This window comes from Fukomys damarensis, unplaced genomic scaffold (genome assembly GCF_012274545.1).
Source record: "Fukomys damarensis isolate Sample0158 unplaced genomic scaffold, DMR_v1.0_HiC HiC_scaffold_17, whole genome shotgun sequence".
Classification (NCBI taxonomy): Eukaryota; Metazoa; Chordata; class Mammalia; order Rodentia; family Bathyergidae; genus Fukomys; species Fukomys damarensis.
Window position 1 is genome coordinate 26413391 of NW_022900929.1, and position 23866 is coordinate 26437256.

A 23866-nucleotide genomic window follows, 5' to 3' on the forward strand; every position below is an offset into this window, starting at 1 on the left:
CTCCTCCTCCTCCTCCTCCGCCAGCTGCTGGCCCGCCAGCCCTGCTCCTCCCTTTTCTCATCTGTCTCAGCTGTGAAAACCGACAAGCAGAGGAAATGAAAGCGTCACAAGCAAAAGAATCTCAAATAGGAATTCCACGCTTCCCCTCCAAGCGCTGTTGTTTAGTTTCCTTCCCTGTGAGTGTGGGCTGGACCTAGGAATCCAATACTAATGGAGTGGGAAAGGGGAAAGTAGTAAATTTGTGAGGAAAGGCATAAATGCACCTTAACCAAGGTCACCTGCCCTGATTGGTGCTATACCAGGCACTCTTGACACAACGGGAGGAAAAGGACACCTGTGTCCAGAATGTTCTTTCTAAACACCCTGTCCTCATTAATCCTGACAAAATGTCAGACAAGCTCAGCTGGAGGGACACTGCAAAAAGCCCCAGACCAGTACTCAAAACCATCACACACTGGAGGAGATGTGATGATGAAATATAAACCAGATCCTAGAAACACAAAAGAGCAGTTCTGGTTTAAAAGGAAAATGGTAGAATGCAAATAAAGCTCATAGTTAGATTGTTTTTTATTTTTATAAAAAGCATGGAAATTGGAAAGCAGGAGTCAACCTATCACCGTTTGCAGATTTGTAGATGACAGAATTGTCTACATAGAAGTCCTTCAAGAATTTATAAAACATACAGAAAAATCCTCCTCATGTGAATTTACACAGAAGCAGAACACAAGGTAAGTATATAGAGCTTGTATGTTATATGACAAGTCCTGACTTATTTTCCCTTTTTTTACCTCTTCTTTCATCTGCACTGGCTGCAGGATGGGTATGGTTTGGGAACAGTTTTCGGGCTGCGGCAACTAACCCAATACTCACTCTGTCATGGGTGGCTGCACTCCTGCCCTCTCTCCCTTCTTTTGCCTGTGACAGACATTGCCCATTGATTTCCCCTGGACAAGATTAGGGCCTTAGGAGCTTCTCAATACAGACTTCAGGTCACCAGTCCCAGCAGAGGGCATTCACCTGGTTTTCCACAAATTTTGTGCTCCAGGTGACCTGCTAGGACATGAGAATCCTACTGAGGTTTACCATTCAAACCTCACATGTCCTAAGGGCAGAGGCATAGCCACGAGCATAGTCTTCTCGCATCTCACAGTTTGTGAGGTTTCAGTCTGTAGTAGGTTGACTCCAAGGCAGGACAGCGTGACAGAGGAGAAACAGTCCATGGCATGGCAGGCAGGAAACAGCAAGGGATCAAGAGAAGAGGAGGGAGATAGACCTTTCCAGGTCACACCCACAGTGACCCACCTTTCCCCACCAGGCTTTACCTCACAATATCACACACAGTTATAAACCCATCAGCAGATAACTCATGATCAAGTCACCACCCAAAAGCCTGAGCTCATGAGGCTTTAGGGTAACAGAAGAGTTCACAAGGACAGTTTATAGAGTCCTATGGAGAAGAAGACAACATCACCTGGAACATCACTATGGGCGACATTAAGCTTCCTAATTCAGAAGGTGGAAAGCGGAAGACTGAAGTTTTGGAGAGTCTGGCATGTAAGAAAAGGAAATAGTAAAATAAATGGCTTAGAAAAAAGATACACATCATCAGAAGTCTCCTGTTTATGTTTCATCTTCTGCATAGATATAATAATCTGAAATGCAGACATACCTCACAATAGGCTCAAAATACATGAAGTAAAAAGTGATAGACCTGAAAAAAGAAATTTGCAGATCCACAATTAAACTTGGAGACTTCAACATTGTTTTCTTAGTTATCAGTGAAAACATTAGGGAGAAAAACAGCAAGGAATAAAAGATTTGAAAAACATTATCCATAAACTTGATTTAATTGACATTTATAAGACAATTTGCTTCACAATAACAGGATATTTATTCCAGGAGCCCTTGGAATATTCACTATTACAGAACTTATCCAGCCCTATAACACAAACATTAGCAAGTGTGATAGATTTGAATCATACAAATAATGTTCCCTAACAAAATGGAATCAATTTAGAAATCAAAAAAACAAAGAGAACCTGAAAAATAATCCCTAAATATTTAGAAATTAACACACTTCCAAATAATGGAGTGGCCAAAACAGAAGTTTCCAGGGAAAATAGAAAGGGTTTCAAATATAATGAAACTACAACATAAAAATAGTTGTTGTACACAACAAAAATACAGGAAATCTGTAGCAGTAAATCCTTATACAGAAAAACAAGAACAGTATCAAAGATGTAATTTAAGCATCTACCTTAAGAATCCAGAAAAGGAAAAATGAAACAGTACCAAATCAAACACAGGGAAGGAAATAAGAGCAATGACCATGAAATTAAAACTAGTAAGCAAGGGCCGGAGATTTAGCTCAGTGGTTCTGGCGCCTGCCTTGCAAGAACAAGGACCTGAGTTCGATCTCCGGTACCAAAAAAAAAAAAACCAAAAAACTAGTAAGCAATAGGAAGCCGGTGAAACTAAATAAAGCTGATTCTTCTTTGAAAAGATCAATAAAATCTAAGAAGACCAACAAAGAAGTAAAGGTACAAATTATTGATAGCATAGATGAAAGAGAAGATCAATCACCAGAAAAAGGCTAACAATGTAATAGGAAGATCAGCTCCTTGCCTATGTATTTATCACATATATGTAGATAAAATGCAAGACACTGATTTCTGGAATAACATACACTACCAGAACCCACTCAGAAAGAAATAACCCAAGTAATACATTTAATAAAGATATTGATTTTTTTAAAATGTCCCCAAATATGTAAAAATAGTCTAAGAACTTTATAAAAAAATTTTTGAACTGCTACATTAAACTAGCTTACAAAGGTTTCAGGATACAAGATCAATATGAAAAAGTCAATTTATTTATATGCTAACAGCCAGTGATTTGGCTCAGTGATTTCGCCACCTGCCTCACAAGCACAAGAGCCTGAGTTCAATCCCTGGTACCAAAAAAAAAAAAATGTTCCTATATTTATATATGCTAACAATAAGTAGTCTGAAAATGAAGTTAATAATTTAATTTAATAATTGCATCCAAACAAATAATACATTAGGAATAAACTTAACACATTGAAAACTACAAAATATTGTTAAAGGAAATGAAATACCTAAATAAACAGAAAGATGTACAAGATCCCAATGATGAATGTACCTGTATTGTATACTTTAAAAGTACCAATAAGCTAAATAAGATAAAAATAAATAAATAAGCAGAAAGACATCCAATGTTCATGGAAGACTGAATATTCATAAAGATGACAACACTCAATAACAATCTGTAGATTCAATCTAATTCCCATCAGACTCCTAGAAGACTCTTCCACAGCAAGTGACAAAGTGATCCAAATGTGTGGAGATATAACTGATGCTACCCTTTTCCCCCCAAAGTCAATCTCCTTACCCTAGAGAAGGAGTGTGCCGACGCTTCTAAAGATCAACCACTTGGGAACAATCTCACACCTCCCCAGCGAAGTGCAGTCTCCTTTGGGGCACAGAGCAGGGTGCCTCTCAGGAACTGTGGTGAATGACAGCCAGCAAGGAGAGGAGTCTCGACTAAAGCGGGTGACCAGCAGTGGCATCTGCAGTGTGCGAAAAGGATCACATGCAGCCAGGCATCAGAAATGACAACACAAAGCCCCGTGGATTGGGCTGTCAGGAATTCAGCCTGATTTGATCCCTGTCCACAGAGATGGGGGAACCCAGGAAGGCACCCAAGGGCAAATGTGGAGATCCCTTGTATCAACTGGCTTTGTCATCACTGGGACACAGTGCCTGCCACCCACAACTTAAAGGAGAGGTTTAATTTGGCTTATGGTTTCAGTGCATCAGTCCCTGGCTGGCTGGCTCCAGAGCAGAGCCATCATAGCAGAAGGGAATGGAGGAACAAGATACGTGGTTAATGGTGGCCAGGAAGCAGAGCAGGGGAAAGCACCAGAGAAGTAGTCAGAGACCAGACTTGGTACCCAGGGTCACACTTCCATGACCACCCAGACACCACCCAGAAGTGTGGTCTACCATCTCCTGAGTGAATCCCAAGCGCTTCCCCTGGATACCCGACCCTAGCCACACATACCTTGCCTTAATGGCACGAAGTCACTGGACCTGTGGCATCTGAGTTCTGGCTGCAGGTCCTCCCCACCCCTGATACAGCTCCAGTCCTGTAGATCTGGGACAGTGCTCTTTGTCCTGCATAGTGCAAGGTGGCCAGGAGAGAAGGCTCGAGGTCCCAGACCCTAACCATCAGCACTCACTTCCCTGTTCTACACTGTGCCTCTGTCCCTGTGTGGGCCATTTGCCTAGGCCATTTCAAGGGGACGGGGGAGTCCTAGTCACTTTTATGCTCCACACTGCTATTTGTAGTCAGACCAGGAGGCCCTGTTGCAATTTGCAGCACTCTGGGAGGCTGAGGCAGGAGGATCGAAAGTTTCAGCCCAGCCTGGGCAACTTCATGACTTAGAGAGACCTCGTCTTAAAATAAAAAGTAGAAAAGGGACTGGTAGCTCAGCATAAAGGGCCTGGGTTCAATCCCCAGAGAGGGACTGAGATTCCAAAGTATACCCCACGATCCAGGAGGATTCCTGAGCTTCCTTCTCTGCAGTTCTAGGATGCAGAACCCCCTGGGGTTGTTTCAGAACTTGAAAAGATGATGCTGGTAGACCAGATGGCCACAAATCTTCCTGTCTCTGAAGAATTCTGTAATTGGACATGGTTATATTTTTATATTTATGCATCAGTCACTCTTTAAAATGATTCCGATACAGATGCTTTCTCTTCCTATCCCTCATCTCCAGATGTTTTCCTTTGTTGGTTTCTAATGTATATTCTGAAAGTGTTCCTACAATTGACCTCTTTTTGTTGATTTTTTGAAGGATCTCTATTTGAAAAGAAAAAAGTAAAAGACAGTCTAGGAAAACTGCATGTGTTCCAAACTAAGATGTTCTGTTATTTCCAAATTTCTTATTTGTAAATGTGTTTTTTTCTCCTCTAAGCTTTTCCCAAAGGGCTGCATTGTTCCAGATCTTTCTAACATTTGGAATAGAATTGAGTCGCACACTTAACATTCTTCTTTAATTATGAGGTTGGAATAAACACGTGTGGCTGCCAGATCCGATTGTGGATGGGACAAAAGGACAGGGCCAACGGTGAGGAGGCTTCCTTCGGTGACACTCACCCCATGAAATAAAAATGATGGATGCTCCGCTGTGGAACAAGGGCCTGCTGGAGAGTCTCCACTTTGGAGATTTCTCTGTTTACAAAGAAAAGGAAGACAGGTGGGAGAAGCTGGGGTTCCCACAGGACAACACAGTGCGTTGTGCAGCCTCCTTATGGAACTGCAGGAACCGGGGTGCCAGGTGCCCTCCCAGGAGCCTGGACACTGCCCATCGCACACCAGGATGCTCAGGCATGAAGAACAAATGGCAGCACCTTCGCCCAGGTAGACTTCCAGGCCCGCCCACTCCCCAGCTTCCTCCCAGCCCAGCTACTGCCCTGTGCCAGGGCTCCTTGGCTGACTCAGTTTCCCCCTCCGTCCCATACTCCACTCCGGCTGCCTTTGAGTCACCTGCCTCTGGGCTCACCTGGAGCCCCATGCTCCCTGGCGCAGCAGGTACCCCGTTGCTTGGTAACCGAGAGGCCTGGAACTGTGTCCCCAGAATGCACAGCCTGAAGCCCCAACCCTCATGGGACTGTGCAGCCCGGGGGACTTCACAGAGGAGCAAAGGGCAGACCAGATTGGGGCTGCAGCCCCCTGCATCCGCCGTGGGAGCAGCCCTCCCTGTGGGTGCCATGGCCACCTCTCTTCTCTGGCACTCCAGGGGGAGAACATCCTGAGAACAAGTGCAGGGCTGGGCTGATAGGAAGGTCCCAGAACAAGTACCTGCCACCACCTAGCAGGCAATCAACAAACCCGCCTCGACTGGAAGCTGGCACCACTGCCAGGTGCCCTGGCAACCTATGAGCTGGAAGAGACTGTCCTGGACTGGATTCCTGCGACCCAAACACCAGCCAGGGCCCCAGTGTGGGCCAGAGCAGACCCAGCCTGCAGCAGGACCAGCTGTGGGGAGGTGACCCTCCTCTCAGGGAGACAGACCCGCACCCAAGAAGCAAAGAAGCACAAATAGGCGATAGTCCAGATCCGCACCAGGAAGAAAAGTGAAGCAGGCTCTTGCTAAGTTGTCCAGGCTGGGCTCCACCTCGGGATCCTCCTGCCTCAGCCTCCTAGAGTGCTGGGATTACACGCAAGCATCGCCAGGCCTGGCTGTTAAATGCATTTGCTCCTCGGATGCCTGCCACGTCCCTGGGAACCATACCAGGTGCTGAGAAGGCAAGGCGCAAGGGAACTGGCCTCTCTCACCAGAACAGAAACCATAACTTCTGTCCCTGGTCCTGGGTGTCCCAGGGGTTCTGGACCCAGCCCACCCAGGGCCCCGCCCGAGGCTTCTCTCCACTTTCACCAGCTGTTGTGCTGAAGCAGACCACATCTTGGGTCTGACTTCATTTTTCCTTCCCCTTTTCTCCTCCACAGTTAAGTTTATAATGAGCAGCCTGAACTGGGTTCTGTCCATCAGGGAAGACGCAGGAGATCGGGAGAGAACATCAGTCCCTCTGCAGTGTTTCCTACAGGGAGGAATCCAATCGCTGTCAAAGAATTCTTCTTATCCTACAAGACACTTGGCTCTTTTTAAAATTGTTTGTTTGTGTAAAGGTGGAGGACGAACTTCAAAAGATGTCTCGTGGTAGACACCAGCCAGTTCTCAAAGTAGTCTGCGCATTTCTTCTGGGCTTTCGAGACATTTTCAGATGAACACGTGCTTATTTATGAGCTCGGGTCTGCGACAGTCCCTGCCACAGCCCCTCGCTCCCAAATGCCACCACCTTCTGAGGCTGGACCCAGGAAATTAAGATGCACCAGGAAACTCAACTTTCTGTTTTACTCGCCTAAAACTTCAGGACAGAACTCTGTTCAGCTCTGCTCAGGATGTGCATTGTTTAGAAAAGTTTTACAAAAAAAAAATTGTTTTTCCAGTCCTAAGTGTATCTAAGCCGTCCCATTCCTCTGCAAGGCTGAGGACACTAAGGTAAGAGTAATCCAACCAGGGATGGCAGCCAGCACTCTGGGAGGCTAAGGCAGGAGGATCATAAGTTCAAGCCCAGCCTGGGCAACTTAATGACCTAGCAAGATTCTGTCTTAGAATAAAAAATGTTAAAAGACTGGGGATGAAGTTCAGTACAAAGGCCTTAGGTTTAATCCTCAGTACCAAAAAAGCGCAAGGTCCTGAGTTCGATCCTCAGTACCTCCCCTGCCAAAAAAAAAAAAAAAAAAAAAAAAAAAAAAAAAAAAAAAAAAAAAAAAAAAAAAAAAAAAAAAAACAAGATAAATACATAAATCCAAACAAGCAAAGCCCTGCAGACCACACACGATGAGATCCCTTCCCCCAAGCAGACAGTCCCCTCACAAAGGGGATCGAGCAAGGACAGACAGGTCATGGGACCACGTCTCCCTGCAGCCTTAAGGACTCTTGCAGGCCTGGGATCACGCTCTCCCTCTTGGTCTCTTCCTCTCTCTCCAGGCCTCCCCAACCCCTCCCCCCCCCTTCACTCACTTTGGCTCCAGCAGAATGCAGGTGAAGGAGTTGGACACCAGGTTTTCTGTGACGGCTTCTGCTGCTCTCACTCCTGCGGGATGCAGTCCGCATGGGCGCTTCCAGTGGCAAAGGACCTGGACGACACCCTCTGAGTGGACAGTGGGGGCAGTGGTCACACAGGTGTGGGCTGCCTGATGAGAAGGCACCCAGGGAGCTGCAGGGGTGGAGTCGCCACTGTGGCCGCTGTGACGTCCCCACAGCGCCCTGCTGGTCCCGGCCTGGCCGTGGCCTCCCACCCCGGACCCGGGTCCAGCTGTCCTTACTCCCAGACGCCTAGTGTGACGTGGGCCTGGAGGACCCTCTCCTCGTTTCCTCGTCTTTTCTGTTTCTAATCAAGCCCACTCCTGCTAGCGTGCTCCTGGGCTGGGTCGTCTCCAGCTCCTGACGTCCAAGACGAAGAACAGAGCGGGACATCCAGGGCAAGCACAGGGGAAGGGATCTGTCAGCAGAGACAGGAACACTGGGGGGCGGCAGAAGAAGAGTTCAGGGCAGGACTCGGCCCCCGTGGGCGGCGGTGCTCTCAGTGCTGTTGGCCCGGGAGGAGCCGTCATGGTGCCCAGAGCCTGGGATGGGATCTGTACGATGACACGGTGACCGGGGCTGGGTTGACCAGGGGCTGCAGAGGAGCACTGGACACTGGCCTGGAGACTTCCTGTGCAGAGGTCACTTTACCAGGTTCCTTTTGCCTGCTGCGGGCAGGCCTGGGCATCCTGGTCCTGGGTTCACGTTGACCTCGGAAGTGGATCAGACCCCTCTGTCAGCACAGCTCCAGGCGGGCCCTCCTTTCCGTCCCTAAGGCCTCAGAAAGGCCCACCAGCCCTTTCTCCAGTCTCTTTTTTTCTTAACTACCTCCTTCCTAGAAAGGACAGGTGAGTTTGTACAACCGTCTACATTAATTCTCCACTCATGCTGCACAAGCCCCTGCTAGTCCTTGCCCACTATTACGGTTTAAATCTAAAATGTCTCCAAAAGTCTCGTGGGATAGAGGTGTCCCTGGAGGTGCGCGCTGGAAGGCCATGCCCTGTCCCTGGCTCCTCCCTCCCCTCTCTCCTGCCCGGCGGCCATGAGGTGAGCAGCTCTCCTCCACCAGGCCCTTCCACCATCATGGTCCTGCCTTGGGGCCAGTGTGGACCGAATCCTCTGAAACCGCCAGCCGATGTTAACGGCTCCTCCTTTAACTTGCAGATGTCTGACATTTTGTTCTAGCAACTAAACAGTGACTAAGACACCCACTCCCCTGTGAGTAGAGCAGGATCTCTGCCATGGGTGGGACCTCTCGCCTAGGGCCTGCTGTGACCACTGGAACATGAGAAGATGGGACGCCGGAGGCATTTATGAGGAAGTCCTAAATGCTCCTGGTGGGAACAGAATGTCCCACACTAGGGAGGCCCATTGTCCTCAGCTTAGCATGAAGACACGGAGACTAAGATGCTGTCCTGGCTGCTACAGGGGACAGGGCACCTCAGCAAGACACACACCTCTGTAGTGCAGTGGTGCCGGCTTCTGTTACGGCAGCCAGTGACAGCTGACATCAGGACAGAACCCAGCCAGCCCCAGGATCAGGCTTCTCCTTCACGGGACAGGTTGACCTAGGGATCTCTGGGGACCACGCTGAGAAAGCCCCGGGCTGTTTCTTGGATTCCTCTTCTTGGCAGACCGACCTTTGGGATGGACTTCACTGGCTGCATTAGCAATCAACACTTTCCAGAAACACGTCGTAAAAAACACATAGCTGAATCCCAGCCAGCCTTTTCCCTCTGTCTTTCCAACTCCATGTTTTCAGCAATGACAGAAAGACCTACCATCTTCAAATGTGTGCAGACTCTAGAAACAGAGCAGCTTCTGAGAAACACCTCATTTGTGAGGAAGAGGAGGGAGCGAGGCTAAGGGACAAGAAGAGCCCACAACTGAAGCTTCAGGGTGCAAAGGCAGAAGACATCTCCTCTCGGCTCTTGGACCGTGACACATGTCTGGGACGTATCAAGTTCCACGAGCCGAGCCACCACAGTACAGTTCGCCGTGCAGGCCTGGTCCCTGGACACGGGCAGAGAAAGCGTCTGTCCTAATGTGGGAAGACGCGAGGGTCATCTTCGCAGGCTCTTCCAGCCTCAGGGGCCCTCTGAGAAAACATATGGATGATTATGCAAGGAGGGTTACTGGGTAGACTTACAGTACCAGAAGTGGGAGAGTCCACCACAGCTGCCTGCCCACTGGAGGGCCGGAGGGTCCAGTAGTTGCTCAGCCCAAGAAAATGGAAGCCACACAAAAAGAGGGAAGCAAAGATACAGAACAAGAGGGCATCAAAGATGCAGCACTAGTCCAAGGGCAAAGTTCTGGAAGCCCCCTGGAGCGAGTCTGTGTTGTAAGGCTGAACAAACCCCAGGCGACAGTGAAGACTGGACTTCTTCCAAAATGGAAGCACTTCCTTCTTCTTTGCCTTTTTATTCCCCTCAAGGCTGCGAGCCTATTGGTTAGTGCCAACCACATCCGGCATGGGTCTCCCCGCTCAGTTTGCTGGTCTGCATATCAATCACCCATAGACACGCCCACAGTTGTGCTGTACTAATCTGCTAGGCCTTCTCACCCATTCCAGTTGGCCTTTCATGGCTAACGGTCCCACCCGAGACTGAACCGCCCATTCCTCCTGCGGAGGCAGGGCTCCTGTGGGGGTCTGAGGGTTGGGGTCCCTGTGCCGCCCCCTGGGTGGGAACCACCACACGGCAGCAGGTGAAGTATCTGGCCCCCAAGGCTGCCTCTAGGCCAGGAACATCCAACCCACTTATAGCAGACAGTGACGAAAAGAACATGTCCTGTCCTCACTCTGAGTCCGAGGCCGCCCGCAGGGCAGGTCATCACGGAGCACCAAGGGGCGCCGTGCACACCTGTGCGGTGACATGCCAGGTCGTTTCACCTGGGGTCCTTCTAGGGAGCTCTGTTCTCCACCGAATATCATTTAAAATGTTTAAAATGTTCAACCCCAGTACCAAAAAAAAAAAAAAAAAGTTTTAAATGTTACTAGTAGGTCGGGCATGGTGGTGCATGCCTGTGATCCCAGCACTCGGGAGGCTGAGGCAAGAGAATTGCAAGTTCCAACCCAAACTTGGCAGCTTAGGAAAACCCTGTCTCAAAATTAAAAAATGAAAGAGGCTGGGGATGTAGCTCAGTGCAGAGGCTCTGGGTTCCATCCCCTGTAATAAGAAAATACATTACAATTCACCCATTTGTGCTTTGGTTTGTGGTTAAGTATGTACAGCATAAAACTAATGGCTTTAGCCATTTTTTGAGTATATAATTCAGCGTATTCGGTGTGACTGTCACCTCTTTCTGATTTCAGAACTTTCTAACCTCAGACCTACTAAGGTGTCACTGTTCCTGCCACTCTCCAGCATCCGGAAGCCACAGCTGGGCTTGGTCTCTGGGCATCCCCGAGTCTGCCCACTTCCTGTCAGTACAACTCTGGTGTGGTCTGCTGCATCAGGCTCCTTTTCCTGCATTGTTTTCTGGCTCGTCTACGCTGTGTTGGGTATCGGCCCTGCATTCCTTTGAATAGCTGCATAATAGTCCACTGATATTCAGTGCTGCCACCTTCTGGCTGCAGTGAGCAGTGCGGCTGCGGGTCGCGAGACGCACGGTTTTATTGAACTATCCGTTTCCAGTCGATTGTGATATAAACAACCGAGAGGAACTGTTGCATCCGATAGTCCTTCTGTGTTTCCTCCTGCTTCCAGGAGCCCCCAAGTGTCTCCCCAGCACCAGCTAGTGTACGTCCCGTTGGCATCGTCAGAGGTTCCGACTTCATCTGGCCAGGTGCTTGCTGTTCTGTTCTCCATTCTGGGGAGATAATAGCTTTTTTCTCTCTTTAATTTCAGACTAGAGATCTAACCTAGGGCTGCGCTGTCCCTGAGCTACATCCCCAGCTCTTTTTCATGTTCTTTTTGAGACAGTTAAATTGCTAAGTTGCCCAGGCGGGGCTCCAAGGTGGGACCCTCCTGTCTCAGCCTCCCAGGAGGCTTGTGCCGCTGAGCCCTTTCTTGTGCTTACTTTTTCCATTCGTGCATCTGCTTCCAAGAAATGGGGGGTAGCCGGGCGTGGTGGTGCATGCCTGTAATCCCAGCACTCAGGATGCTGAGGCAGGAGGATCACTGTGAGTTCGAGACCAGCCTGGGCTACATAGTGAGTTCTAGGTCAGTCTCAACTACACAGTGAGACCCTGTCTCAAAACAAAACAACCAAAAAAACCCCCAAGAAATTGGGGGTTCGAGTTCGACGACTGCTTTTGGGCTGGACCAAGTGGTCTGTCTTTTCCCACTGAGACGCGGGAGCTCCTTGCCTGACCTGGACACCGGCCCTCATCGGACAGAGCTCTGATCCGAACTGTGTCTCCCCAGTGGTCCCAGACAGACAAAACCTTCCGTTTTGATGAGGTTTACTTCAGTTTGTGGCCTGTGCTTTTTGTTATCTCTGAGCAAATAGTCAGTGGATCTTTAACAAAAATGTCAAATAATTCAACAGGAAAATAACATTCTTTTCAAAAATACAGGGGGAAGTTATGGATATCCATATTTTTAAAAATGAACTTCGAGTTTTCTTTTTCAACATACATAAAAATAATTCAAAATGGGTCACAGAGTCAGCTGCAAAATGTACAACTATAAAACTTCTAGGAAGAAAAAAAGTCTTTATAGTCTTAGGTTAGTCAAAGATTTCTTAGACATAGCACCATGTGCATAATCTTTCAAACATAAAAATAAGTCTAGGTATGGTGGTGCATGCCTGTAACTCCAGCACTGTGGGAGGCTGAGGCAGGACAATCATAAGTTTGATCCCAGCTTGGGCGACTTAGCAATTTATCGAGACTCTGCCTCAAAATAAAAAAGGGCTGGGGATGCAGCTCAGTGTAAAGGCTCTGGGTTCTATCCCCAGTATTGCAAAGAAAAAAAATATAATAAAAGAACTGATCCTGAATCCTTTATGAAAAGTACATTTCCAGCTCCCAAGCCAGGCGACCCCAGCAAGTAAACGGGGCCTCCACCACTGTTCTGCAGGTCTCAGAAGCAGGAGCCGGCACGTGCCTCAGGTTACCCAGCTGGGGCCCAGGGCACCTCTGCCCCCCAACCTGGGTCCCTCACCTGCCGGGTCCCTGAGCGGAGCCACCTTCTGAGAAGGACGCTGTCCGGGTTGCAGCCCCGGTCAGCGAGGGTCTGTGCCCCCGCCCCCAGCTTGGTGGCCCCGCTTGAGTGACTGGCACCTGGACAGCAGAGGGGTGGCAGCCTGCGTCTTCCTGCACCCCCAGCCCTGGGCTGAGGACCTCTCACAGTCTCCAACCTGGGAAACAGGCCATGGGCCACTTCAGGCCACCCTGAGCTGAGCTGTTGGACAGAGCAGTCCCCTCCTATTCAGTGTATTTTCCCCTAGGAACTGAGGACTGAGACCAGGGCCTTCATCCCCAGCACCTCTCCAGTCCCTTTCTAATTTGAAATAGGGTCTTGCTAAGTTGCCTGAGATGGTCTCAATTCGAGACCCTCCTGCCTCAGCCTCCCAGATGGCTGGAATGGCTCACAGGGGTGTGCTTCTCTGCCGACAGGAACTGCTTTTTCTGCTTCCTCTCTGAAGCTGGGGAGCCGAGTCCCCCAGAACCCCCAGGCGGCCGCAGAGGCAGGCACAGAGCCCTGGCGTTCTCTTCAGCCGGCCGCGGATCCACGCGGGGCGCTGCGCCGGGGCCTCTCCCTGGGAAGTCCGGATGGGGGGTATTTTATTATTTCATTTTGTTTTATGTATTTTATTTGCTTTTATTTTCCACTGCTAAGGGCTAAACCCAGAGCCTTCATGCTGAGATGCATCCAAGACTTTTTTTCGTTTTTTTAAATTTTTGGACAGGGTTCCACTGTCACCAAAGGTCCCAGGCTGCTCTCCAGCTTGCAATCCTTCTGCCTCAGCCTCCCAGAGTGCTGGGATGACCAGCGTGTGCCACCACGCCCGCCTACGGACGAGCAGCTCCGCGTTGTGTCCCGGCCTGAGTGCAGAGTCCCCTTTCCTCTGGCGGGGTGCGGAAAAGGCACAGCGCAGGCCCAGCACTCCGGGATCAGCCCACTCCCGACGCCGGGGTACACCCTGGAGAGGCGAGGACTTGGCTCACCCCTCGCGGGGCGGTCATCGGCCCCAGGTGCACAAGCGAGAGTCAGCGGCCGGTGGGGTTTCTTCCTCCAGACCGGGGGGGGGGGTCACACCCCGGCCCAGCCCGGTCTCTCTTCTGGGTCAGAGGCTCCCAGGGCCCCGCCTTCAGACTCTAGGACGGAAGCACAAGGGCTCCCAGAGATTGAGGGTGTGGGGAGAGGGAGGAGAGAATTAAAAGAATGGGTTCGGGTTCCGCCCCCCCCCACAAGGAATGTGATCATTATGCACAGGGTATTGGTAACTTTTTATTTTTTATTGTTTTGGTGTCTTTGAAACAGGTTCTATGTAGTCCATCCTGGCCTTGAACTCCCTATGGAGCCTAGGGCTGGCCTAGAGTTCATAGAGACCCTCCTGCCTCAGCCTCCCAAGTGCTGAAATCACAGCCTAATGCGCCACGCCCTACAAAAGTTTTTCCTTAATGCCCAGAAGACCATGACACGTCTTCCTTTCTCCTGCTCCCCAGGAAGTTTTGGCAGCTGCACCTTGCCTGGCGGGGGGCTCCCATGAACGTGCTGGCTGCGGGGTGCTGTCCAGCCTGAGGTGGTGGACTCTAAGGCCAACGCCTCGGTGTCACACGTGCTGTGTCCCTCTGGAGACCAAGCGTGGGAGGCCCGAGCGCTGATCCCGAGGTGGGGGTGGGAGCCCCTGCGTGTCTGCCCATAGCCCGCCCTCCTCATTTGCATCCATCCATTCTCTCTTTTCATCCATTCCTGATGATTGAACACAGGCCCTTCCCACGGAGCCACATCCCCAGCCCTTTTGTGATTTTTACTTTGAGACAGGGTCTCGCTAAATTGCTAAGTTGCCCAGGCTGGACTCAAACTTGGGACCCTCCTGCCTCAGCCTCCCAGAGGGCCGGGATGACAGGTGTGCTCTACCTCGATGTCTGGCTGCGCATTCTTCCTATTTCTTTTATTTTGTTTTGGAGACAGGGTCTCACTATGTAGTTGAGACTGACCTGGAACTCATTATGTAGTAGGCTGGTCTCAAACTCACAGCGATGCTCCTGCCTCAGCCTCCCAAGTGCTGAGATTACAGGCCTGCGCCACCACTCCCGGCTCTTCGTATTTCTTACATTCCAGCTGACAGGGGAGTGCATGGTGGAGAAAGTTCGTCCCTGGATGGCCCCAGTGCATGTCTCTAGGGCCCATGTGTAACACACACACACACACACACCCGGTTGTCTCCCAGCCCTCCAAGTGCAGGGCTGCTAGGGGCCATCCCTACCCCAAGGCCTCTCCAGGCCTGGCTCTGCTTTCACCCTGTTGCCATGGCGACCCCACTACAGAGGGCAGGGCCGCTCCACCCCTGGTATCTGGGGAGAAACAGGAAGTGGGTGGAGTGGGGAGGCTGCAGCAGGACAGCAAGGGAGGTTCCTGCTTCCCAAGGCTCCCGTGTCCGTGTCGGCCCTTGGGGGCCACACAGCCAGGCAGCTGTCACTGCAGGGCGGAGCCAGCTTGCCTAAATCCTCCTGACTCAGCCACCACCCCTCCTGGGAGACTCTGGTCACCTGCTGTCCTGGGTGACCCGTCGCTTCTTGTGACCTGAGTCCCAGGTTTTCTGGTCTTGATGTGAGGCGCTGTCGAGGGCCTGATGAGACTGCAGCCCACTCGGCTGCGGTTAGAGGAGAGGAGTTCCGGCAGGTGTCAAGTGGGAGGAGTCCCACACTGGGGGAGGCTGAGGCGGGACCATACTGAGTTCAAGGCCAACCAACCAGGGGCCAATTTAGTGAGACCGTCTCAAGAGGAAAAATAAAAATAAAAAAGGCTGGGGATGGCACTCATTGCAAAGGTTATGGGCTCAAGGGTGGGGTTCGTGGTTACTTAACCTCCTTTTCATTCTGACTTCCTCAGCTCCTGCCTCACCCTGGCTCCTGGCCCCAGCCCAGCTCCAGGTGAGCCACCCGGCAGCAGCAGCAGAGGCTTCTGCCAGGTCCTGTGTGCACCGCAACCTGAGGGGCTCCGGCCAGGCCCAGGCCTGAGGAGTGCTGGTGGCACCGCTGAGCGAGGTTTGTGACCCTGGGCTGAGCCCTGGGCACATCCCAGCTGCGCTGACACAGAAACCACACAGCAGAGAGCAGCAGGCTCTGCTGGAGAACCAGCGTCGTCACCTGCGCCGGGCCGGCTTACACTAAGCGAGCCCCAGTCAGTTCACTGGGCCCAGCTGTCGGCCTGGTGCCGCCCGGCCTGGCCCGGCCCAGACGCAGGGGACACGCCGGCCTCTGCGTCCGATCACTCGGGGCTCCTGTCCCTGGGACAGGATGGTCACAGGGTCGCTCTGCAGGCTGCGTGGCTGTTTGAATCACTCTGCCTGTGGCTGGTACGCAATACCCAACCCCTGCAGCTCCAGCAGGGGACAGGGACCCACCTAGGGCTCTGTCCTCGGTCACTGCTCTAAGGCAGGGGCCTGGCGGAGCAAGGCTGCTTCCCTCAGGGAGGCTGCGAGGGGAGGTGCGGTCCACACTGAAACCCAGGGACTGCCTCTTCCGGGCGGGCCCCCCAACCCCAACCTGCGGCCATTCGCGAAGCTGTCCGCAACCGGACAACACGCTCCCGTCAGCGTGGCGGGGACTTGACTCCCAGCTCTGAGCCAGGCTTTGCCTTCGGTGCCTCCTGTCTCATGAGCACGCCTGGCAACTGCAAGACGCCGTCCTCCTTGAACGGCGCAACCGATTCTGGTCACTCCCTTGTTCAACTGCGTTACTCTCCCTGTGCCTTCACTCCCCACCACCCAGCTGAATCTTATGTTTCTGTAAACTGCAGGTAACTGGGTCACATGTTCCCCTCTGCCAGTCTCTTTTACTGGTGTAGCTTGACCATTTACACTTAATGTAATTATTGCCACATTAGAGCAAAAGTGTGCCATTTTATTTTGTTTGGTGTGTCTCAAGTGTTTTTCTACTTCTATCGTCTTGCTTTTCTGTGGGTTGCTAGAACTTTTAGAGATCTCGTCTTTGTATAGATTTTGTAGCAGCTCATCTAGCTAACACGATATGCAGTTTATCACATCTTCTGGTATCAACAGTTTTCTTGTTTTAAAACTGGGTCTCACTCTGCAGCCCAGGCTGGCCTTGAGCTCACAGGGATCCTCCTGCCTGAGCCTCCCAAGTGCTGAGATTATGTGTGCCCCATCACACCTGGCTTTGTGTCAACACTTCACAAGTGACTTTATAACCAGTGCCCACCCCAACATAACTCAGCACTGACTCTGGCTGCCTCTGAGACTTTGCCTTTAGTTTTCAGCTTGTCTTTCTTGGGTTTTTTTGCTCCTGTTAGTTTATTAAGCTTCTCAAATCTAAAGATCTGTATCTTTTGTCAAATTCAGGGAGCGTTTAAACGTCCTTGACTGCTTTTCAGCGGCTCTCTTCCCCCCCTCCTGCTACTCCAGTGATGGAAATGCTGTCTTTTGTTACTGTCCCATGGGTCCCTGTGACTGCTCATTTTTCAAGTTGATTTTCAGCACAGTGTGGTGGTGCACACCTGTGATGCCAACACTGGGAAGCTGAGGCAGGAGGATTACCATGCTTGAGCCCAGCCTGAGAAAATCAGCCAGACCCTGTCTCAAAATAAAAAAAACAAAAAAGGGCTGGGCATGTAGCTGTGACAGCTCTGAGTTTGAACCCCCGGGCCAAAAAAAAACCAAAAAAAAAAAGTTGATTTTTCTGTGTGGCTTCTCCCGGAATGTAACTTTTCAAAGGTCTCAGATCAGTGATCTTAAAAAAAAAAATTGTATATATCATACATCCCCCAGTACTGGAGATTGGACCAGGGCCTTCACACCGAGCTATGGCCCCGGTGCTTTTCTTGCACACCACCTGTGCAAACGCACGCCCCCAAGGCACACAGCAGACACACACGCCTGCCTCCGGAGGCTTACCAAGCTCGTAATTTTTATTATACTCTGGGTAAAGATGATACTTAAGAGCAGAGAACACGACTATACAAGGCTCGGGGCACATCGTGTGTACTGGAGATACTCTTCACGCTGTGAGCGGGCGGCGGGGCTCGGGGTGGGAGCCGGCTCCCCGGACCCCAGGCTCCTGGCCGCGAGTTGCTATGACGATTGTGGTCTTCGCAGGCTCCACCCGCCCCAGCTGGCACAGGCCGCACCCCGGGTGGGGGGGCTGCGAGGCAACTGCGCTTCCTGGATCGGAGGCCTGGCCTCCGGGCCTCGGACAAGCAGAGCGGGAAGGCACCAGGCTTCGCTTTCGGCCGCCCGATGGGCCGCTCCACTCCTTGTCCTGTCCTCACCGGGCCTGGGCAGGGGTCCGGTTCCCCACCCTCCCCAGCGGGAAGACATCAGGCCGCACCCCGGGTGGGGGGGCTGCGAGGCAACTGCGCTTCCTGGATCGGAGGCCTGGCCTCCGGGCCTCGGACAAGCAGAGCGGGAAGGCACCAGGCTTCGCTTTCGGCCGCCCGATGGGCCGCTCCACTCCTTGTCCTGTCCTCACCGGGCCTGGGCAGGGGTCCGGTTCCCCACCCTCCCCAGCGGGAAGACATGGGCAGTGAGCTGGGCGGGGCAAGGCACCCTGCACTTTGGGGACCCCACAGACCACCGCAGGGCTACTGCAGCATTCAACACTGGGACAGTACAGCTATAGCAAAGGTTATAAATAATTTGGCATTATGTAAAATATAAATTACATAGAGAGGGCAGTTTTTGCTTCCATCTTCTCCTTTATCCTCTCAGGGTCCTCCTGGGTACTGCCCCAGCCTGGCTTGTGTAATGTGAGTGGGAGCACAGAACCATGACATGTGCAGAGGGAGCCTCTGCCATCCCATGCTCCTCCAGGACACAAAAAGGCTGCCACTGCCCCGGTCCTAACAGCCCACACCACTGTGCTCACGTTCATGTCATCACTGCATCCAGAGGGACCTGACCCGCACACACCTGTCAGTCAGGGCCCCCTTCCTGTGCCGTCCGTGCCACAGGGCAGGCGAGTGGCTGGCCGGGTGATGCAGGCTGGGGCTGCTTCTGCAGAAGAAGGCACCATGCTCCTCAGCGCCCTCCGGTGCAAGTGTGCAGGGCTGCTCTGTCCCTCCCCTGGGGGATCAGGGCTGGGCCCGGTGCACAGCCTGGTGCGCCCAGCCGCAGGGACACTGCCCACCAGGAGTGGGCCTCAGCCCCTCCTGGGGGAGCCGATCATGACCTTGGACACGAAATTCACAATGGCGCTGGCGGGCTGCTCGGGGTCATGCTCGGCGAACAGGTGGCACACGTTGTCGGTGGCGCTGCCCTGCTTCCGGGCCACAAACCCGAAGACCCTGTGGGGAAAGCACGGCTCAGGGCCCCAGCCAGGGACCTGGAACTCAGACGCAGAGGCTGGCACCCCAGACACCACCCAGGCTTCTGAGGCGACAGACAGACGCAGGGAGGGGACCTAAGCCCACGAGTGCTTCAGCCCAGCCAGGGTGCCCAGCAGTGTGCAGGCAGAAAGCAGTTGAAAAGGACAGTGCATCCCTGCGTGGTGGCACACGCCTGTAATTCTAGCATTCTGGGAGGCTGAGGCAGGAGGATCCCAAGTTTGAGTGCAGCTTAGGCAACCTATTATTTATTTATAGATAGGGTCTTACTTTGTAGTCCATGCAGGCCCTGAACTCATGGAGAGCCTCCTGCCTTGGCCTCCCAAATGCTGGGATTACAGGCGTGCACTACCCATCATACCCGGCAATTTAGGCAATTTAGAGAAACTCTGTCTTAAGGTTTTAACAAAATGTTCGGGACTGGAGGGTTGGGTGTATGTAGGGCACTGTGAAGGCCCTGGGTTCAGTCCCAGTGCTACAAAACCCATCAATCAATAGCAACAGAACACATCTCATTCTTTTTTTAAGAACCGAAGCCAGGGCCTCCACAGGCTTTTCTGAGTCCTCAGCTCCACACAGTACCAGACATTCTCCACAGCTCAAGCTTTGGCTGAGGTCTTGATTCTCTTTCTTAGGAAAATGAGGCCTTTTTGTTCTAGCTCAGCTGCTTCTACACCACAGAAGGCTCCAGCCAGCGTCTCCAAGTAACCGGAGGGAGACGCACACTGCACTCCAAGCAGACCAGCACCTGCCCAGCTCCCAACTAAGGCGGGGGCCGAGTGGGGCCCAGAGGGGGCTGTGAGCTCGTGGGGCATCAGGACTTGGACGCTTCTCAAAAACAAGGGAATGGGCCGGTGATTTAGCTCAGTGGTGCCACTGCCTGCCTCACAAATGCGAGGTCCTGAGTTTGATCCTCGGTACCAAAAATACATTAAAACAAAAACAACAAAGCTGGGCATAGTGGTATACGATCCCCGGTACCAAAAATACATTAAAAAAAAAACAAAACAAAACAAAGCTGGGCATGGCGGTGTACGCCTGTAATCCCAGCACTCGGGAGGCTGAGGCAGGAGGATCACTGTGAGTTTGAGACCAGTCTGGGCTATATAGTGAGTTCCAGGTCAGTCTCAACTATAGTGAGACCCTGTCTCAAAACAAAAAACAAGCAAACAACCCACTGACAGACCGAGTCGGTTCTGCAGGGATCCTCCCTGAAACGTGAGCAGAATCCCACTTCAGACTAAGATTATATGTAGAGTTCAAGGGGCACTGGCCACTTACCGGCAGGAGGGGCCGTCTTTGATCCACCTTAGGGATTAAAGAGAAAAGAGTTAATTCTGCAAATCAAGAGTCCCACGCAAATGCTCAGGGCAAGTGTGGATTTCTTACTTCCTGTCCTCAGGGTCCAAGGCACAGAAAATCACGCTGCTCACAGGGTAATGCCTCCGGAAGAAGAGCCTGCAGACACCAGGGAGAGCGGGTCACTGGGGTGTGGGCTGGGTGCCCTGGGCCAGACCCCGACCCCCGTGAAGCCTCACGGAGTAGAAAGAAAGCAGTCTGACCCCATCCTTAGAAAGGACATGAAGCAGACAGAACTGCTCTAGGAAATGAACTCTCAGCCCAGGGAAGGCGGCACAGGCTCAAGGAACCTAAAGACTTCGGCACCGAGGTGCAGGCCTGTAATCCCAACACTCTGGGAGGCCGAGGCAGGAGGATCGAAAGTTTGAGCCCCCTCCACCAGGGAAACTTAAGAGAAGATTTTTGTATCGAAATAAAAATTAAAAACAAAAAGGATTGGCAGGCCAGGGATTTAGCTCAGTGGTTCCACTTCTTGCCTGGCAAGTGTTAAGGTCCTGAGTTTGATCCCCGTACCAAAAAAAGGGGGAAGGGGGGCACTGGGGAATATAGCTCAGTGCAAAGACCTTGGTACTCAATCCCTGGTGCCAAAAAGGAAAAAACAAAAAACAAAAAACAAAAAAACAGAATGTTCCCTAAGGGCCTGGCGGGGCAGGAGAAGGGCAGGAAACAGGCCCAGAAGAGCCTCCTGGCTCGCACACCTCAAGCTGCAGTCCCTTCGCCACCCTGAAGGGGGCGCCCCCGGGACCCGCCTGCCCAGCAAGACAATGCTGGGTGACTTCTGCTGACCCGGCCACACTCACTTCCTCTGATTGTCTGTCAGCGTGATGCCCTGGGCTGACACCTTGAAGTGGACCACGGTGGACAGAGGTGGCGGCTCCTGCAGCAGCGTCAGGCTCAGCGCCTTCTGCACCGCCTGGTGGCCAGTCAGCGATTCCATCTCCACGGAGTTCAGGTACCACACGTTGCAGGCTGAGGGCGGCAAGGGCGCGGTCAGTCTTGCCAACGGGGACACAGCTCTCTGCCTGTGCACACACTCCCTTGTCTGTCTGAGACAGCATCTCGCGATGTAGCCCAAGCTGGCCTCAAACTGGCAGAGATCCTCCTGTCTCGGCCTCCCAAGTACTCATCTGTGAAGTCTAAGATGTTCTGGGGGGGGGTCTGGAAACTTGCTGCTCTTCAATGAGCTCGCGGAGTAACCAGGATGGAGAAGGAAGACAGGGGTGGGGGGCTGCATTGCCGAGTTATCCAGAAAAAACCCTGATCTGGGAGGTGACACCGAGGATGGAATCCTGAACTTGCAATACACACAGGGTTTCACCTGGTTTTCTGACTTCCCTCCATAAACTCTGGTTGACTTTACTTTTACTATCACTAAACAGCTTGATATTGCCTCCTATAAGTACTGAAACAGAGCCAGGTGGGCGTGGTGGGGCACACCTGTAACCCCAGCACTCAGGAGGCTGTGGCGGGAGGATCCCTCCTGTTTGGGGCCAACCTGGGCTACTTAGCACAAGGTCAGCCTGAACTACACAATAAGGGCCTGTTTCAGAAAACAAAACAGAACAGTCTCAAAAAGCTGGAAGTAACCTGGAGGCCCCACTTCTGGGGAGTCTCCGAAGTTCCCACAACCACGGGGAGAAGCGGCCTGCACTGGGTGACGTCCCCACACATACAGGTGGCAGTGGAGAGATCACTCGAGAGGAGGGAAGGGTGAACTGCGTCCCCTCAGCAGGACCCAAGCAACCAGCAGGTGGCAATCCGGAAAATGACTCAGCACGAGGTGAGCAGGGAACTGGACAGAGTGGAGGCTGTCGGTGCTGGACGATGAAAAGCTCGCATACCTCTGCCTGCCCCTGCCTGCCCAGCAGGAAGGAAACGCACAGCAGCTCTCCAGGGGACCCCGAGAGGCACAATGGGGGTGGGCATCCCAAGGGACCACAAGCTGCTGCACCCCCACTTTGCAGGGCCCCTCAAGGCTTCTGTCAGGTCTCCCGGGCCAGCGGGATGCTGGTGGGTGGGGGCTCTTTCCCAGCACAGGACTCTCAGCTGCCCCTCCGAGCCTGGCCAGGACCGCCCGGTGCCACCACAGCTGCTCTGTGGGCCCTGAAGAGGGAGATGTGCATGCCCAGCCCACGGCTACCCTGGGAAAGCAGCGTCTTGGGCCACATCCATGAATCCCTCCTCGGGCACCAGCCCAGCATTCGGGAAAAGAACAAAATCCTCCGAGCCTGGCTTGGTACTGGAAAATCAGAGGCAGCCCAGGCAGATGGCTGTAAAGACCTGAAGTCTCTGAGAGACACGGCCTGCGGAGTGTTTGTAAAAAGCACAGAACTCATTATGCAAAGCATACACAGGGGACATAAAACATTGGCGTGTGTGCAGGACCCCAAGTCCCATGGGCAGCAGTGGTTCAGGGTAATCGCTCAAAGACAACATCATTTTTCTTTTCTGTTTCCCTTTTTTAAAATTACAAAGCACATGCAACTTTTGTCAAGAAACCGTACTCACAGAAGGCTAAGATTAAAAACACAACTGTGATATTTACAAGAAACGGAGACTTCTGGGCAAAGCCCTTTCTTTCCGGATTACCCTACATTCCTCCGCCGAGACGAGGAACAATTAAGAAGGGAGGGCCTAAGCACAAGCAGAAATTGTTTTAGAGACCAGAACAAAATCATAAAAGCCTCTGTATCCCACAAAAGGGACTGAGCAGCACACAATTAGGCGTTTATTCCCAGCTCTGTGAGCTTCTGGCTCTGTTATTTCTGAGTCTCAAAATCTGCACCAGGCACGACGCTGCACACGGTGATTCCCTGGGCCTCCGAGTGTCCAGGAGCCTAGGATCTGAGTGAATCGGGCCACAGATGAAATTCCGTTTAGGAACCGAAGCCCACTTTTGGTAATCGGCAATCGGCATAGCTCTGTACCTGGACCCAAGCGCACCCTTGCTCCCGTTTTACACAACCACAGCTCACGCCCCGGACAGGCACGGGGAGCCCGGCTCCTCACCCGCCACCGCCGCCCTGGGTTCTTGTGTCCTTCATGGACACAGAGGCCTTGAAGGTCAAAGCAATTACAACGCACACTTCCTACCCGAGTGACCACTTACCTAAGACTACACATAGGTTCTGAACAAAGTCTGAGATCTGAGGAGCCTCACTTACTTTAAAAACGAAAAGTAAAATGTTTAAACTGGGTGTGGGGGTGCAATGCCAGCCCTCTGGAAGGCTGAGGCAGGAGGATTGCCAGGTATGAGCCCAGCCTGGGCAACCCGGCAACTTAGTGAAAAGGGCTGGGGATGTGGCTCACTGCCAAGGCCCTGGGTTCAATCCCCAGTACTGAAAAAAAATAAAAATAAAAGCAAGACTTAATCATG

General features: G+C 52.1%; 1 protein-coding gene and 1 long non-coding RNA gene across 3 annotated transcripts in view; both read right to left on the reverse strand.

The window, feature by feature from the left end:
* The window catches only part of LOC104862723, a 51382-nt gene extending 46976 nt beyond the window's left edge, over positions 1–4406 (reverse strand). For both annotated transcript variants that reach the window (XR_002025384.2, XR_780422.2), the window contains exons 1-2: positions 4084–4406; positions 3412–3589 (exon numbers count right to left, since the gene is read on the reverse strand). This is a non-coding gene — a long non-coding RNA (uncharacterized LOC104862723). The remainder of the gene's footprint in view (positions 1–3411; positions 3590–4083) is intronic.
* A 13727-nt stretch (positions 4407–18133) lies between these two features.
* The window catches only part of LOC117286521 (tensin-3-like), a 44868-nt gene continuing 39135 nt past the window's right edge, over positions 18134–23866 (reverse strand). The window contains exons 13-16 of the mRNA XM_033764921.1: positions 21291–21459; positions 20521–20589; positions 20413–20439; positions 18134–19092 (exon numbers count right to left, since the gene is read on the reverse strand). Of these exons, the coding sequence (XP_033620812.1) occupies positions 18948–19092; positions 20413–20439; positions 20521–20589; positions 21291–21459 (410 nt within the window). The 3' untranslated portion in view covers positions 18134–18947. The remainder of the gene's footprint in view (positions 19093–20412; positions 20440–20520; positions 20590–21290; positions 21460–23866) is intronic.